Source organism: Saccostrea cucullata, unplaced genomic scaffold (assembly GCF_032062105.1).
Source record: "Saccostrea cucullata isolate Sc308-1 unplaced genomic scaffold, CSIRO_AGI_Scuc_v1 ctg12326, whole genome shotgun sequence".
Classification (NCBI taxonomy): Eukaryota; Metazoa; Mollusca; class Bivalvia; order Ostreida; family Ostreidae; genus Saccostrea; species Saccostrea cuccullata.
Window position 1 is genome coordinate 1 of NW_026922504.1, and position 19091 is coordinate 19091.

Genomic DNA, 19091 nt, shown 5'->3' on the forward strand with positions numbered 1-19091 from the left:
TATAAACACTCACGTATGTAAATCAGTAAAATTTCTAAATTTAAGTGGGGCTTATCCAACTTTATTTTTTGCAAACATGAAACGTGACGCTGTTTTAGGCAACTTGACTTTATAATCCGTGCGCCGTAGGGCGATACAGTACATAACATAAAATATCAAAATTTGTTTATTTATGCATATATCTATTTGAAATTTGCTATATATATTCATATTTTAAGGAATTTCCACCCTCACAATTTTATAGGTTCAAAGTACAAAAACTGCATATATTTTCATTCAATATACTTTAAACTTTCCATTTATTGCAAAAAATGTATAGGTCACCATATTATTTAAGATGCAAAACATAAATAAACAGAAGTGTATGTCAACATAAAAAATGTACATTTTTTGTTAAAATTATTGAGAAAAAATATGTAAAAACTGGTTAAAAGGCATAATTCTGATGCTGAGTGTTCCTAAATACTTCCTACTTAAAAGATACTTTTGAATTGTGAATATCAGGTAAACTATTTTACAGAAAAGCAAATGCCTGAATGAAGAGACCTTAGAAGGAGTTATTGCCCTTGTAAACATTTTTTAAAGATTGAATAATTGATTAAATATAGAAAATATGCATTTTTTGAATTCGTTAACAATATTTATCATTACACCTATTGTAAAGCATTCTTCCAAGAGATATTTCTCTATAAGGTACGAATTTAAACTAATTACAGTTTTTGCAAAAACCTATGACATCATAGGAGGGTGGAATTACCTTAAGTACTAAAGAGTAGTGAAAATTTCAGAATCCAGTGATGATTATTTTTCAAACTAGACAACTTGTCCACGATTTTACGGGACAACCCTCGTATAAGTATAATAATTTATTTTTTAAGTACAGGCGGTAACAAATACACATTTAACGGCGATTAAAATCATATCATTATAATATCGATTTAAACATATAGGTATGTTCAGAAAAAAATGTTTTTATTAATTAATTAATTTATTTATTTATTTATTTATCTATTGTTTATCTCAGTAGTAGTTTTATCTTCTAAAGTCCACATTGTTTTATTAGTTAAAAGAATACGCATAATTATTTACACTATAAGATAAATTTATTTTTTAACTACACTCGGAAACAAATACACGTTTGACGGCGATTAAAATCATGTTATTAAAATATCGATTTTAACATACGTATGTGTATATTTTTTTTTTATTATTCATATATTTATTTCTCTTTTGTTTATTTATTGTGTATTTTTTTTTTGACATTTGAATAATAGAATAAAAGAATAATTTCAATACAAGGAAAAGACTGAGGGCATTCCGAATAAATCGTTCATCTTGCGTTCACCGTTCACATTGCGCTCGCGTTCGCGCTCCGTTTGCGTTCTGCGTTCACTCACCGTTCACCGTTCACACATCGTTCACCAAGTTGCGTTCACCGTTTGCACATCGTTCACTAACCGTTCGCTCTGCGTTCGTTCAGCGTTCGTTTACCGTTCGTTCAGCGTTCGTTCACCGTTCAGGTGGGAAAGTAGAACGTTTCATGATCAGGGACTGTAAGAGACCCACGTATAATTTCTGTAACGGGGTAAACCATAGAGTATTTAAAGAATACAAAGTATTCAAAAACCACCACTATACCCAGAAACGTTACAATTATGTATTCAGTAAAGGTTTACACAAAGCAATAGATCGTCTGAATCAAAATTTGAATGCTTTTGACTTATTTAATTTATGAAACATGCTTTTTGTAATAATTTGCACCTCAATTTTTTTTATTTTGTTTTACAAATACAAGTAACAATATTAAATTTCAATTGAAACTGTTACAATCTTATGATATTTAAAAATTATACATACATTTATAGGCTTCATTTGAACGATAATGTTGCGGACAATTCACTTTATGATCTTGACACGGTATGGTGTAGTGATTGTCGACTCTTGCTTTCTCGGAGTCATAAAATGGGCAAAAGTGTCCTTTATAAAGAATAATAATTTATAATAATAATTCCAACACAAAACTTACATTCTATTTACACAATCAAATGAAGTTCTAGATTTTCTTTTATTTTACAGGGTGTCCCAGAATATATGATACCATTTCATGATTATATAAATTAAATGTGCTCACTGTGAAAAAAAAAACTATTGTTTTTAAATTACGTCCCTAGATAAAATCCAATCCGGGTAATGATCATGTCTAGACAATGTATTTATTTTACCATCAATTTTATATTGCCTTTTTTTCTGAGGTAGCTCTCCTCAAACTCACATCGACAGAATATATTAACTTCAGAAACGAGGGCCTAGGATTATTTTAAATGAAACATTTGATGCACCTTCAATGCCCTTGTTTAACAGTTTACGAACTTCTATATCTACAGAAAAGCATTCTGATGTTCAAAATAGTTCATCATATTTCTCCGGATTATATGCATGATTTTTTTTTGAATTTTGAAAGTTATGGATCATACACGTTACGCTCAGATACAAATTTAGATCTTCGATTCGTTTACCAAAATATAATACAAATTTATTCAAAAAATCTTTACAACATTCAAGGGTTATTATCTAGAATAAGTTGCCTATAAGTATTAGGAATTCTAAATCCCTTGCAATATATAAAAGTAGTGTTGAAAAATTTTAACTTAAAAAACGAACTTGTTCTACATTAAATATGTTTTCTTTTCCTTTCAATGATGTGTCAATATTTAATTTATTCTGCTGTAACAAAGTGTTTATATCTTATTGTTTCATGTTTGTAATTATTGTCTTTATTGAAAAAAAACTTTGTATATGTGCTATAAAGAAGGCCCCGAGGAAGACTAGTGCTTGCACCAATCGTGTTCTATAAAGTATTATTAGGGTCTTCCGCTTCCTTCGGAAGACCCTACTGTTTTTCTACTGTTTCTTATTATTAGGGTCTTCCGCTTCCTTCGGAAGACCCTACTGTTATTCTATTGTTTCTTATTAATCTTTTGTTTTCCCGTTCGATTTTAGACAGGCGATTTCTCAAAGACATTTTGACTGATTTTTATAAAACTTTCAGGTTAGATACCTTGTAGTTAAACTATTTACACCTGTTTTCAATTTTTTGATGCATGCCTTCATTTGTGAGTTTTTGCCCTTTAATTAATAATTTTGATGTCTTGTTTCCACTAAAAATCTCAAGAACGACTTACACGAAAGTTGGAGAACTTGTAGCCAATGCATTGTAGATGTGCAGAACGATAAAAGATGATTTCTTAAAGTTTGGAAGCTATAAAACGGCAAATTTTATTAATTTTTTTTCCTTGAGTTTTTGCTACTTTTTATGTAATAACTTTTTAACCGAGAATAATTTGGTAATAAATATAAAACAAAATTTGTGTGTAAGTACCAGAGCTTTCATATAAGATTAATGAAAAGGGACTGGTCCCTTTAATTAGGGGGTAATAGCTCATACACGTTTTTTTTTCTGATAGCTAAAAATATTGGTAAATTATGAAAAAGTTTGACTGAAATAATTTCGAACTTATTAAATCTTGTCATTTGATATAAAAACGCAGTACAGTTAAGGTGCGCAATGGAAATAACGACTATATTTTGTATTTAAAAATGTATTCGTAATCGAGATGGAGATTATTTCTAATACATTATTTATATCGGATAATTTTAATTATGATTAATAGGTACATATCGAGGACGATTATATTTTATATTTAGACTAGTCACGTGATGCGGCAGTCACGAGATTTTCGCACATTGACTTGAAGTGTTGATGTTACATATAGATATCACCAGTGCAAAGGCATATCCAAGTTAAATTTCCAAGTTTAGTATATTAATATTTTCAAAAAAGTGCTGCGATCCTGTCTAAATTCTGCAATTTTATTGTTAAAATTATACTTGTATGACCGAATGCTATATTTTTTGCTGGTCAGCGGCATGAAATATTGATGTAATTAAAGTGTTTTAAAGATTTCATCAGGATCACAGCACTTTTCAGATACCTTAATGGTTCTATAGTTGAAATGAAAAAGCTTACTTTGATACATAGAGTGTATGCCCTTGCACTAGATCAATTTATCAAGATACCCCACATTAACCTCCGATGTACTTGCATACAAATATACGGCAGTGTCAATTAAATATGTAATGTACAGAAAATATATTAATAAAATAGTGAAAAAGACATTAAATTCAAGTTATTGGCTCATAGAATATCTGTAAAAAATATTTCATTTAATTAGAGATTACATATTTTGTTGAGAAAATATTACTTGATGTGTCTCTCACTGCATACAAACTACGTCACGTTGTAAGAAATGACGTCATATTGACAAGTAACTAACGACAAAACAACACATTGTAGTAAGTTTTTTATGTAGTTTGATGATTTCTTACTGGATGAATTATCAGATAAACTCATTTTGTGGTATTTTAAGGTGGGTCGCAGGTTTACTGTATAAAAATTCTTACGAGAAAACATGTTCCTTAGAATTTAAAGCGTATCATCTGCAATTTTAATTAAATTTGCCTAAGTAGTTTTAATGTTATAAAACTGTAAACGCGGTATAGTTTTTAATCCTTTTTGACGCTTTTACCATTGAAATATATGGGAAAATAACGTTTTTAAGCCAATTTTCCGAAAATAGTATCTTTTAAAAAGGTTGGATAACTTTTTAAAGACGTAGACGAATAGACGACTTTCACATTTACAAAAGTTATTCCCCTTTGCGGGGTCAATCCGGGGTCAACCGGCGTAAGACGCTGTTTTCCCTCTATAACCTTACCAAATTTATGGGTTATTGTCCTAGAAAAAAAATCTTTATGAATATGCCCATTATGTTTTCAATGTTGTCCCACACTCTGGCAATACAGGTACACACCGATATTGTCCTATAACGTTTGAAATTTAAAAATATTAACAGGTAACTTAAAAAGGACAAAGTGGGAAAAATGAGCATTACGCCAACAACGGGAGATAACACTTACGAATGTGAAATTCGTCTATTATTCAGGAATTTCAAAATGTCAAGATAAGGTAAAATCAAAACCATTAATATATAAAAAAAAATATTATATGCCTTCTCGCTAATTTTTTTGCTAAATAATTTCAAAGTTTTCTTTTAAAATGCTACAATTTGGCGTTTGTGGCGTTATTAATATCTACAACGTCATTTGTTGAACGTAGTCACGTTTACAGTACAAGTATAAATATATTGACCTATGGAATATTCAAGAATTAAAAGGTGATATCGATACAAAATTTAATTTCATTCATAATTTAATTTATTGCGGAGACATGTTAGGATTACCAGCAACTTATTTTCACTAGTATTGTGAAATTCATATTCTGATCACAAAGTCATAATGAACGGTAAAAATAATCCTCGTGCAGCGACATTAACATGCAGCGACAATGCTCACCGCGAGTGAAAAAATATAAGTACCCGTATTTTTAGAAAATGCATGGTCAATAGGATTTCAGGCATAAAACAACAATTTTATCACTTTATTTGAAAACGGTAGGAAAAACATCCCTATTATGAGGAAATAAGTGGGCAAGAGGGGGGGGGGGGGGAGGGTTGTTACCTGCAATGTTCTTTCTATATTAGTCGCAAGCTATAGTATATGGCTCTAAATCTCAAGCATTTTCTAATTTCGAATTTTTAAAAATTAATTTCAATACGCAAAATGTAAAACACTTGCATTTAGCTTTTACACGTTGAGCCTTTGTCATAAAAATATATAGAAAAAAATTATACTTGTAAATTGTTTACAAAGTTTTGTAATTCTTAAAATCCAGATGTTTGAATAAATTTAATTTTTAAATTTATTAGCAAGCAAAACAAGGCGAGTACACGAGATTTAAATATATAATAACCAACCAATATTAATATTGATAAAAAAAAAAAAAAAACAACAGGAAAATACTTGCAATTAAATATAACTTATTTTAAGTAAAGAGGATTAATTTCCATCCTGAAAAGTATAGTACGCATATATTTTCGCCCCGGCTTTGAGTTGAAGTCAAGTTCCCCTGAGTTTCAAATAACGTGCGCACATACAATCCCTCAAGTTTCTCGCTAAGCAATTTTTATTCATGATAACTTTCTTTCTGCAAGCCATAACTTTTACGCTGATTTATTCCAATTGACTTTAAGCAGTTTAGTTACACTTTAAATATAATTTATTGCTTTCATTTGGTATTGTATTTAATAAGTCCTAAGACATTACATATAATCACACCAGCATTCAGACTGAAATTTTATTATAAAACATGTACGAGGTTTACGTACAAAAGCATGCACTTTGTGTTAAATCTACTTTTAAATTCGTACAGACTTGAAGTCATTTGCAGAGAATAAAACGGGAAACAACGTGACGTTGCCTTTGTGACGTAAATGACGTCATAATCAAATGTGCACAAAACAACCGCTCGAATCGTCAATATTGTGTACCAAAATTGATGACAAAAGCAAACCCGCGACCTACCTTAAAAAAATGTTGTATGACGTATATTGTGTATGATGTCATAGTCAAGTTTTCCCGTACAAATTAGGCTTCGCCTCCTTTTTGTAACCTTAACTGTGCTGCGAAGAAATAAACTTCAAGCTATATTTAATTGTTTTTTTATAAAACAAATATGTGAGAAACCTTTCAGGAACAAGTTGTCCACTATAGCCAGCCAAGCCTTTACTGCATGTGCACAGTTTTAGTTGATGCATCTGAAAGATATAGTTTTGATTCGGTGTTTCTCTGTTTTCTTTTTATTCAAATAATTTTAAAATGTGGTGATGTACACAACAAAAATTACTTTAGAGGATTTTTTTCGGGGTCTCTTGTTTGTAAACAACGCGCGGCATTGTGGGAAATAGGAGGGCACTAAAGACGCGATGTACTAAAAACTGATTTGACCTGATTCAAAATTGTATGTAAATATTCCAAACAATTGAATTTTTGTATAGCATAATGCATCAGAGTCATAAAGTCTTTACATAAGTAATTTAAAATACTCAATATAATCATTTAATTAAAAATTAAAACGTCAGGTAAATATCAGGTCTTTAGTATGTCCCGTTTTTAGTGTGCCCAATCGAGTCGACGTCGGACACATGTTTACAAACTGAAAATAGAAATGATTATGATTATTTTCTCACCATAGAAGCCGTATGCAGACATTCACGCACATTTGATCTGCAGCTACGAAGTACTTTGTCACTCCTCTGGGACATTATTCTAAGCAGAATTATCCCGATTCATGTATTCTAAGAATCTTGTGTGAAGCTTTATATTTTATTTTGAAAAAAAAAATGAGGATGTATTTTCAACAAGTCTCGCTTTCGAAACCAAAAATGCAAAAATTCCAACACAACAGTCAAACTATCTATCATAGCGATCATACTCTATGATTCAAACTACACGTTTTGTTACTAATAATATATTGACAGTGCGACTGTTCGGGTGAGGGCAGATACTTATTCAGTTTTAATTTAGATCAGGCTTGTCAAACCGCATAGGCATGCGTAATGGCAAAATTAAATCAAAATGCTTCATATTGGTGGTCAGTCTAAAGTACTTGTTCTATTTTTGAGTGAAGAACTAAAGAAAATAGTATTAATCACTAAAATGGGTGTACAGACACTGTGACCTTATGTCTAATACATCTGCTTCTGCTGTATGAGACATGATTTGTAAAAGATGTCATAATACCCTTACTGACGCGTAGAAGTAAAATTTTAATTTCCATTTGTTTTCTTCGCATTAACTGTCATGTGAACACAGTTTGATTTGCATTAATTTGATTCGCATTAGTTTACTTGTTTACTTCATGATAATTTACTGTGAATTAAACTCTCCTTGTGAACAGGGTAATAGACTCTGAAGTCACATGTCGTCGTAGTGTAAGTGACTAAGTTAGGGGTGCAACGATACGCCTACCCCACGGAATGATACATATCACGGTATTCAGTTCAAGATACCTATCACGGTACGTGACATATTGTGTTAAAAAGTCAGAGGTTTGTCATCATATACTTTAAACTCAAAAGTTTTATCAAATGTTCATTAAACTAACACTGGGAAAATGATAACATCATTCGACCCGTTAAATATGAGACTGGAAACAGGTTTAACTGCCATGTCTGCAGTTTCATTGACCTCATTTTTCGTGCGGAAGCCATTTTAAAATTGTAAATGAGGAACCAAAACGGACAATTTGGATAATTACGAACTGATTGAACTGAACTGTGATAACAGTTTGAGGTATCGTGAACCGAACCGTGGAAAAATAAACCGCAGTATACCGTCAAACAGTTTATCGTTGCACTCTTACTACATAACCAGTCTAAAGCTTGAATATAAGTGCTGATTTTAATGTCAGAGCAATGTTTTTATTCACTATTTATCTCAATTTATCCATTAAATTAAGGTGAGTTTTATTTTCTGGAATATTTTGGTAATTAATTCTTACAAGAATGCAGCTTAAACATGTTAAAGAAGCAAAGCACTGTGGGTCCAAAGTTAACTGCGGAAAAATTGTATGGATCAATGTGCAAGTCACAGTCTTCTTTTGCCAAGGTGTTATCATAAGAGCTCGCATTATGAGCAGGGATTTGTTCTGCTGTCTGATCTCGCTATAAATAGATGTTCTCAAAAAGTCTTAATTAACATCATACTTTATTGACAAAAAAGGACAAATATTGCTCAGTTAAATTGCAAAAGAAATTTGTTTAAAAAAATTGTAATAAGAGAAAGTTTGCTTTTTTGTATGATAAGACTGCAGGAATGGTTTGTTTGTTTATTGACCTATCAAACATTTTCAGTCATTTTATGGTGCCACCACTTGGGATAATATTAGCTGCAAATATAGACTTGTACTTAACACTTATTGCCTTTGAGAAGTATGGGATCCTTTTTGTGCCAACACCTACCGTGACACAGAATCTTGGTTGATACAGTCTCATAGGAGTAACCTGTCTCAAGCATTTAGCAATGGGATTGGAACCTGTTATTGTTCGTGCATTGTTAAGGAACATTACTGCGTAAATGTTTTTGTCTTAAATTTGATGCAGTGAATTAAAATCAAGCCCAGCTTTATGATTTTGCAAAGCGAATGCCCTACCACTAGGCTACCATAACAGACAATGATGTATTTGGGTTTTATTATATAGCTAAAAATAGTCTCTAATAAAATAGAACCAAAAATCTAAAGAATTTTAGCGTTTAATACGTTGACGTTTTTTTGAATGCTGACTTTGTATAGCGTATATAAGTATACCCGAAACATTCCGTATACAAGCATTCCATATCGAACGCCTCGTTTTAGACAAAAAAATTGTCTAGTCAAATCCTCAGAGCTAAATTAACGAAATTAAGTGGCATTTACATAAGATGTGGTTATTTTTCACACAAAATGAAATTATTTACTAAAAATTTAGTGCGTTTTAGATCCATTAAAACCTAAATAAGCAAATCATATCACTCAGTTGAGTCATCAGAATGATTTTAAATTGAACGCTTACAGAACAGACGTTAATTTGGATAACGCTATTTGAAAAATCATTAAATTGAGTTTTTTTAGTTGAAATAATTATCAGAAATTTCTATAGATGTACTTTTTCCCACGGGGTCATTATTCCACGGAATCTCAATTTCTGTTTAATCTGTTGGTAGAAAATTATGCAGATTTTTTAGAAGATCACTGTATGCCTTACATATTACATTAAGTACGCTTGAATAAAATTTCCGAGGAAAATGTGTGACCGCGTACATAGAGTAAATTAATATAATGCAGACAAATGTACTTCTACAGTCTGGGAAATGTTTAAGCCATATAATAAAAGAGTTATTGAATTTATATTGGTGAATATCGCCACTTGTTGGCTGTTCAAATGCACTTGTGATCTCGTGCATTTGAACAGCCAACTCATGCCAATATTCACCAATACAAGTTCAATAACCCTGTCATATTGGAAAAATGCTTAGGCAAATACTTATAATGAATTGAAGCTTATACTTATAAAAAATTGATTTTAATTGCCTGTCTTTTTAAAATATTTGGAAAACTAAATGAATAAATGATTTACATATACCCCATTAGCTGCAGAATTGTAGCTCTCCGAAAAATATGTTGATAGACCAGAGAGCTACATTGCCACCCATTGAAAAAACTGAATATTTATTGCACACAAAAAAGTGCGCTGTTTATTGATTTATCCATCCATGTTTTTAAAACTATAATCTCAAAATATTACTAACCGTGTATTCCTAGCATAATCTTTCACTGTTTCCACAACAAGTGTCCCTAAAATCGAGATCACTGAAAATTTTGTTTGTTTATACAGATTATACTGTCAACTTTGTTCGTAAGATAATTCGGCCCAACAAGCTTCGTGTAGATATGAACTACAAAAGTGCTTGATAGAGTTGTACGGAAAATTTTGAAATCTAATTTTCTTGCAATTGATGTAAGAATTTGGGAGAATTAATTCATACACCATGTACACAAGCGCAACTTTTTGTGTGCAATAAATATACAGTTTTTTTCAATGGATGGCACTGTAGCATGCATGGCTAGTCGATTATGAAAATAATTGTGTCCTGATAAGACGATTTGTAAAAGTGTAACAGCGTGTTAGGAACAATGTGCCAACACAGTGTTTTCAACACTGTCAGTCTAAGGCAACTTAAAACAACATGCAGCTGTGCTGACACAAAACATTCTTCCATAGTAACAAAACTTTACACAGTCTATTATGTGTAAGCTTGACGGTGTGGTGTAAACAGCCTGCTGAAACATTTTTGAAACCGTGTCATCATAAACACACTAGCCGATTGTCATAAGCGCTGTAGTGCATTTTTTACTTCATGCTAGCGTGCAAGTGTATTAAACCAGCTAGCATGTTGTCATAAACTTTGTATAGCATGGTGTTATAAAGGAGCTATAGCCGCATTTTTACTATGCGCTAGCTCATCGTTTTTTATGTGATAAAGTTTTGTGACTTTTGTTACTTTATTAGCACACTGTGCCTAATGTAACACCTTTACAAATAGATTTATTTTGACACATAAAAATCATAATCAAATACCATCTTTCTGACTGATTAATCATTTAACAACTGTTAACCATTACCATTCCTAATAATTTTTATATGACCAAGTAACGTACATTTCCTTTATTTGAAATCATGAAAATCTAATGTTTTATTTTAAAACATCCTCAAATGACTGCTTGTAAACCTATATTCATAAATTATTATAGAGTAGTTTTACAAATAATGCACATGCAGAAAATGTGATAGTATCTTTGAACTCAGTTTGATGGTTTATCTTATCTTACACATGTAAGTTGCACTTTAAAAAAAATCAATGAAAAATATCAATTTCTTTTTGATAGGTGTGACTGTGACTGTCATCTGAGTACTGAAATTTGCTGCCAAGCATGATCATGATTTGCCAGATGAGCATCTGTTGGGAGATCAGATGACAAAGTAGGAACAGCGTAATGAAATTGAAACTGTCATGTGAAACAATCTCAGTTTAAGAGGATGACTTTAAATATAGCATATTCGAATTTTGATTTGAGAAAAAGACATAAATCCACAATTTGACAAATATGAACATATCAATTGCTTTCAGTTTTTCAAGAGAAATGGATTTTGTTACAGAGTCTAGTATGTTTAGTTTGGAATAAATGTTCTTATTAAATGTGTCAGATCTTGCATGTTTACATAGATCCGTATTGAGGTCTTCAGTTTCTAAGGGAAGGCATACCAATGCTAATGGTTAAGATGATGAAGCTCTGTTTTCAGCAGGATATGTACATGTTGTGTCAAACATAAGATCAAAGAGATGTCCAATCATATTTCAAAAACAACAAAGCACTAAATCTGTATACAGTTTAACTCATATGAGCTAATGCTGTAGTAATTTTTTTTAAATAAAAGTCACCCATTATCATCTTTGAATTAAATTCATCAGAATTTCATATTCTTCTCAGGACCACAGGACAATTTAAGTTAAACTTGGCACAGAGCATTCTTTAGTGTAGGGGAATATAAAATTTCATATGAAGGGCAGTGCTTTTTAAAGGAGATTTATTTGTTGAATGTCCTGTTCAGAGAAATTTACTACACTCTTATTGAGAGTTATTTGCCAGTGGAGGTCTGCAAATTAGAGACATGCACAACACATTCCTTTGTATTTCTTGTTAAAGTATTGGTCATTTTTCTGACTGACAAAAAATGGAGATAGTTCATCAGTATCACATTGAGATTACTTACTATTATAATACTATCTAATTATACTGTGTAAATGTTTTTAAAGCAATTTTTAAGCTGATGATACATCCGTAGCATAAAGCACTTCACTAATATGATTGCATCATACGTGATACTAAAGTCGAAATATGAGGTTGTATAAATTTTGTAGGTAGAGTTTCAATGGTGTTGGAAAGATTACCATTGGCTTGTTTATCCTTGTGCTCACTCCAGAATCAGACTTTAAGACAGGATTTTTGCTGTTTGGGTCAAAGAAATAAAGACTGGTAGCAAAGTTGACATTTGAACATTTCACATTTGCTTATTGCTAAGAAGGAAGACCCACTCGTTGCTTTGCAACAAGCTTTGCTCTAGTTATTATTATCATTATTATTATGTATAAAATCCATATCTTACGAAAACAGTGCAATATCTTTAGTTATTATCTGGTTTTCAAAGGAAATACACGTTTTCTTACGCATTAAAAATTAAGATTTGGGTTAAAAAACAATATCTTAAGACTGCATTTAATAATTAGTTTTGAAATTAGGGTACCCTGCTTGTTTGATAAATCCATTTTGCTTGAAATTCAATTTTTTGAGGTACATGTAATTATGTGGCTACTTTTTTTAACTGGAATTAATTGTGGCTAAATAATGTCTTTACTCAACTATCTAATAAGAGAAATTGGTCAAGACATACGTTTCTGACAATAATTTAAAATGGTATCATATATTATGGGCCACCCTGTATTGACATGAAACCGTTTTTTAAACTGAAAAAAAGAATCATAAAATTTTTATAAAGGTGGTTACGGGTCCTGGCTCCAAGACCATAGACTGAGAATAGATTTAAGTCAAAATTTAGATTCTATTTGAATCATTCTTCAACGCACATGTTGAAAACATTTCAGGTTAAATATTTGAATAGTAAAAATGTCGATTTAGATACTCTTGATACCTGAATGATAAACATAGAATTTAATAATCACGTTTCGTACCGACTATTAGACGCACTGGCAGGCAGACTTCAACAAAACCATCTGCTTTTTGATTTAACAAACAGTGATACTGAAAGTCTGATTCTGATGAACAATTCTGTTTGATAAAAGAACATTTCTTCTGATTTGATGCTTGGATCCATTCTGTTCTATTTCCAGGACATCTTTTGACAGCACTTAATGTTGGAATGGCTGAGGGGCATTCCTGTAAAATATCTCTAGCATACGCATATATACTTATTAAAATATAAGTGAAACTCTTACAGAATTTCGAAAGATTTTTAAAAAAAGAAGGAAAAATGTGTCGAAAGTTTCGTTTAAGTGAACCGGCAGGGTTTCAATATTCTATGGAGATTGAATTTTGTTAATGTGTTTATTTATCCTGAAAAAGGTGTTTTTCTCAAAAAAGTGTTGTAACCTGAGACTATTTTTAAAATCAAAAGTCATGAGATGCTCCAGAGCTTCTCAGGTTACATGAACTGAAATTGTCAATGAACCTTTCCAGTAATTTTGTATGCACAAGGTACAAAATTTATGGGTATGCACATGCATGTACTTTGGTCGTTTGATTACCTTAGAAGTAAGCTGTATGCATTTTTAAATATAAATAGATCTTAGTAACATATGTATCAGAAAATGCAAATTGGAAAGAAAGCGTGTCTTTGATTTCATTTCTTTTAGCTATTTAATCAACGCCATACATTTTATACACATAAACGCCGATGCACATGCAAGTTTTAGACTATAGACTTTGAAATGCAAATAATATTAATTTTATTCATGACTCACGTAATCCGTTGTTGCAAACACCAGATTAAAGCAGATTGCAAATATCCTCCACATTTTTAACCTACAAAAAGTATTCATTATTTTTGTAATCACATACATATACAATACATATTGTAATTTTTATTTTAAGTAAGTGTTTCTTTTTAATACTGGTAAGCGTACCTTAATAAACGCAGAAGGCTGCTGATAGATAAAGTCGTTAACATTTTTTTTTTGTCTAGCATATTTTTAGTTTCTACACATATAACGTAATTAGACATTTAATAGAAAAAAAATATGAAGGTCAATATGCATCTTTTAGCGTTGCAACACATTTGAAATGATATTTTTGCACTGAAATTTGTCTCTAAATAAAATATTACATCTTCGACGTCTTCCATTTAATCTTTTTTATTTGAGCAAAAAACTATAATTCTATTTAAAAAAAAAACAATTTAAAAATGTGACTTAGAAAAAAATTAAATTGTTTCTTACAGTGAATATTTAAACCTCACAAATTTGATATTTCTGGCATTGAAAATTTAATTAACTAGAAAATTATTTTAATCTCTTAAACTTTAGCTGAAGCAAAATAGATATACGTTAAGATTACCTTAGATATTCAAAACAGAACATCTAAAGTGGGGTGGGGGTATATGATGTACATTTTTAGATATTATCGGAACATTGTCTATGTTTATTTTTCATGGACTTTTGGAATATATTAACTATATTTGTCACAAGTCTTTGAAAGAATTTATCAGAATTCACTTATTGAAAATTTCAGAACCAGCATACATGTAACACCTTTTATTGCAAATAAAAGCTTTGTGCACAACTAGCATGCCAAAATATGAATCCTAAATTTGGGGAAAACATTTAGCCACAAAATTAAGTTCCTGGCTTAATCCTATGAATGGAATTTAATCGCTTTTTTTTTTATTGAATATAATTCAATTTGCATTGTTGAATCCATATCATTATTGGAAATTAAAAATGATGCAGAATTTTAAAAATATTGGTCTAGACCAATATCTGCTCTGAAGCTTAGGATCGATTCTTCTTAAATAATAGGTTGTGAAATTATTAAATATCATTTCAACTAAACATATTTAAAAAAAAAATCAACTATAAAAATGTACAAGGATTGTCAAAAAATGACGTTTTTGAAAAAAAAGGTTCTATATGAATTTTCTGTATATCAAATATTTCTTATGAAAAATCAAGTCAGAATGATTTAATTTTTATTGATGATACTTAATATTTTTTTAAAAAATCGGGGTCCTTGAAGATCACAAATTGTACGCACGGACCAGTCTGACGTTAAGCTAATTTCATTATAACGTCAAACATTTGGATTTAGACTTATAACACATATTCGTGGACACACACTACATTTCCTTTATAAGACACGACACACTTCCAAGTGCTACATATAAACTTTAAGTATAGATTTTAATTTCTTTAATTTTCAAAATTCAAAAATAAACATTAAAATTTACGAGCGTCAAAAATATAAACTCTTTGTATACACAAACTGCACAGCCAAGTCCGATGCTGCGCTAGAATTATAACAAAGTCATGAATAGAAATCTCCATTTTCAGTGTGTTTTTAAATTCTTGAACAAAAAATATATCAATCTCAAATCAATACACTAAATATACTTGAATAATTTAGAGTTGTTTTAACAAATATTTTGTCTCTTACTTCGTTTCAACCCTATTAGAACATATTTTTTGTTCAGATGCTGCCCCGTTTGGACGGCCGACGTCTTTTTTCCTGTCAATTTTTGACACATGTTTTAGGATTTTTGTTTAGTATTGGGACTGTCTATATAAAAAGCGATACATAAGATATCATTAAATGATTATAGCCTATATATCTGTGTTACTTTAACTTTTTTATTAAGTTTTGACTTGTTTGATTTAGAAAATAATCACTCTAATCCAAACTCTATTAGTATTTAAAAAAGGACCCAGCGGTTTGGCAGTTTTTCAAAATTACTATACGCAAGTTTTCTCGACCGTGGGTTTTAATAGAAGAAGCTTTCAGCATACTTATTGCCTCCCATACGAAATATGTACCAGCCGCCAACAAGTCGTCAGCTAGCTGTCAACTGGTCGTCAACTGATGATTCGAAAATTGTTGACAAATAGGAGTTGAATGCTTTTCTGAAAAGTGTTCAACTGTTTTGAACAACTGTTTTCAACTGTTTTGCATAAAATGAACAGTTGACCTTAGTTGAATGCATTGCTTGTACATTGACGATTTCATGCGAAAAAAAAGCTTGCCATAGATAAAACTCCGATTTTGTGACAATAGTCGCGTTGACAATAGTTGAACACTCTGTGTTAGAAAATCTCTCTGACTCTATTTATCTTAGGTTTGAAATTACAGTGTTTAAGATCGGATCTGCAATACCATAATTATGACAACCTAGATTTGAATAAGTGCATGCATGGTTTATAAGAAGTTGGGGACTTTTGAATTGAAAGAGTATTTTATGTGCAATCTTTGTACATGTAATTATAAAATTTCAATTGTTTTTCTATTTTTTTCTTTTTAATTGATGTTTGGAAGACAAAAATGTAGAGACTATGGATCCTGACTATTGTGTCCTCTTTTCAAATAATAACAAGAATTTTGAATACTAAGTATTTAATAACAGGCATCCAGTGTTCTGTTGCGTTGTTGGAAAAATTTACCACTGATTTAGACTAAATCTACACATTTCTGGCACAGAACATAAAGAAAGCATGTAGCAACTTGTGAGAGTGTGTCAGCTCAATTTATTTATCATATTTATAGATGTAATTTTAGAAATTCCACTGTGTTAACTTTTCATACTCAGAGACAAGCAAGCTCAATAAAACTGCATGCCTTAAATTTCAAATAAATATTCTGTAGTTTGTTGCAATATCACATGTGTGTGGGCGATTACAGACCTTGTACAAACATAGAATCGAAAACACTAAAGTTTTAAAATCACATTTACATTAAACATACAGTTGGAAATAAGAATTTAACTTCCTGACACACATAAAAGGTCAAGGTTTTTTTAATTTTTTATTTTTTATTTTTTTGAAATCCTTTACTGTTATGAAGTCACTTCATGGTATCTTAGAGAAATGACAGGCAAACTAACACTGTGATACTTTGTTTGAAACCTTAATTATCCTTTAATTTGTAAATAACAAAAAAAAAAAACAAACAACTGTTACAATAACTTCAAATTTCCGACTCTTTGTTGAAAGACAGCCGCCTCCAATTTTCTGTCGAATTATTACAACATTCGGCTCAATTACAATATAAGACCAAAATTCCATTACTAGTTATATTTCTCGTAAGAATATATTTTTTTTACATATTCATTAATATTCTTGAATGTACAAAACAAGATAAATTAGCATATTTTGCATATGAATCAAATGAAAATGCTAATGAATATTTAGGGCCATTATTGGTAAATTAGTAAATTAGTAATATAAACCAATTGCATACTATATTGTAAACCAGTTTTTTGTACAAAATCATTAATGGATCATAAATATATGAAACAAGATATGTAACTTGCATATGATTTTATTTCAATTATCAATGAATTTAATGTGAACTTAGTAGTCATTTGTTCATAATCATGCTACTTTTTCTGGTCGACAGGTAGACAGTATGACATTATTATAAATGTAATTATGTATTTCGAAGTCTTAAATATCATTTGTTCATAAAATTTGTAGTGTAACAGGTAGACAGGTCGACAGGTTGACAGGTAGACAGGTAGACAGGTCGACAGGTTAACATCAATAGTACTGTGAAGTTTGAAAGTAAATTTGTTAATAAATGACTCGTTGACAGGTTGACAACATTATTCATATGTGTTTTCAGTTAAATTTACAAAAAAAACGTGTTGACAATTAGTTTATTTAGCTCATTTATTGTTAAATAAGTCACCATAATAAACATTGTTGAGGTACTTTGATTTCTGTGTCAAATGGAGATGTATACATCTAACTGTTATCAGACATTGCGTAAATGAAATGAGAATAAAAATTACACTTACATGCATTCAATGTTCATATTTCTTATGATATGACCTCTCTCTACCTTTCAACCTGTCTACCTGACGACTTGTCGACCTGTCAAACCTATTAAATTGTAGTTCATTAATAAAACTGTTGAGTTGTCGACATGTCGACCTGTCAACCTGTCGACTTGTCAGCCTGTCAACCTGTCAACCTGTCAACCTGTCGACCTGTCAAATTGATGTTCTGAAGTAAAAATAAAATGTTATTTTACATGTATCCTTGGTTTTTATTATACTTAATCATTTTAATAAAAGTGTTTGTTAATATTCATTAAAAAGTAATTTGCATTTAATGTTTTGTACATATATTTTATTAGCGTATAATTGATATAATTATACATGGATATTTATGATCCTACCAAAATATTTTAATAACAAAACCCTTTTACTGCAGATTATGTGGATGGGACTATTTTCATCTTATTTTGTACTTGACCCCAACATTCTATAAAATTCAAATACCAGAGATAACATAGCAAGGTTATAAACAAAATGCACCAGTGATGTAAAAACATATTCTGATGTAATCAGTTTTTTTTAAATATGACTATTGATGATAAATTCTTAGTATATTATACCAATCTACACTTACATTTTCTTTTGTTCTTTTCCAAACTTCTTTTTCATGTCCCAATATTTAAACTCTACTTTCGTTTCGTTAAAAGGTTACTGGTAGATTAAAACGCTAGAAGATAATTTGCTTTACGTTTTGCGGATTTAAATGACAGAAAAATCCGATCAGGTTATAATCTATTACATCACAAATGAATGAAAAGTTTAAACATGTGCATATAACATTGCCAAATCAGATAAGCAACTGGAAAAATATTAGCCATTGTTCAAGACTCCAATGAGTCTTTTGTTTGTAAATTGAGCACTCCTCAAACATCGTCCTGACAAATTAATAAATATAGAACCAGATGAAAAGAATGAAAATTTTAACAGTTTCGGAGGTTTGGTCGATTCTATTTGTTTGAGAAAGATTTCTAAAAT

At 30.7% G+C, this 19091-nt stretch overlaps 1 protein-coding gene across 1 annotated transcript; it reads right to left on the reverse strand.

The window, feature by feature from the left end:
• Positions 1-1857: 1857 nt before the first annotated feature.
• Positions 1858-18793, reverse strand: LOC134261882 (uncharacterized; the record flags this gene model as incomplete). Its single annotated transcript, XM_062744278.1, has 4 exons — positions 18691-18793; positions 14035-14095; positions 13246-13450; positions 1858-1977 (listed from the first exon to the last, which is right to left on the reverse strand). Coding segments are annotated over exons 1-4 (421 nt in total), but the record flags the coding sequence as incomplete, so codon positions are not given.
• Positions 18794-19091: the final 298 nt, after the last annotated feature.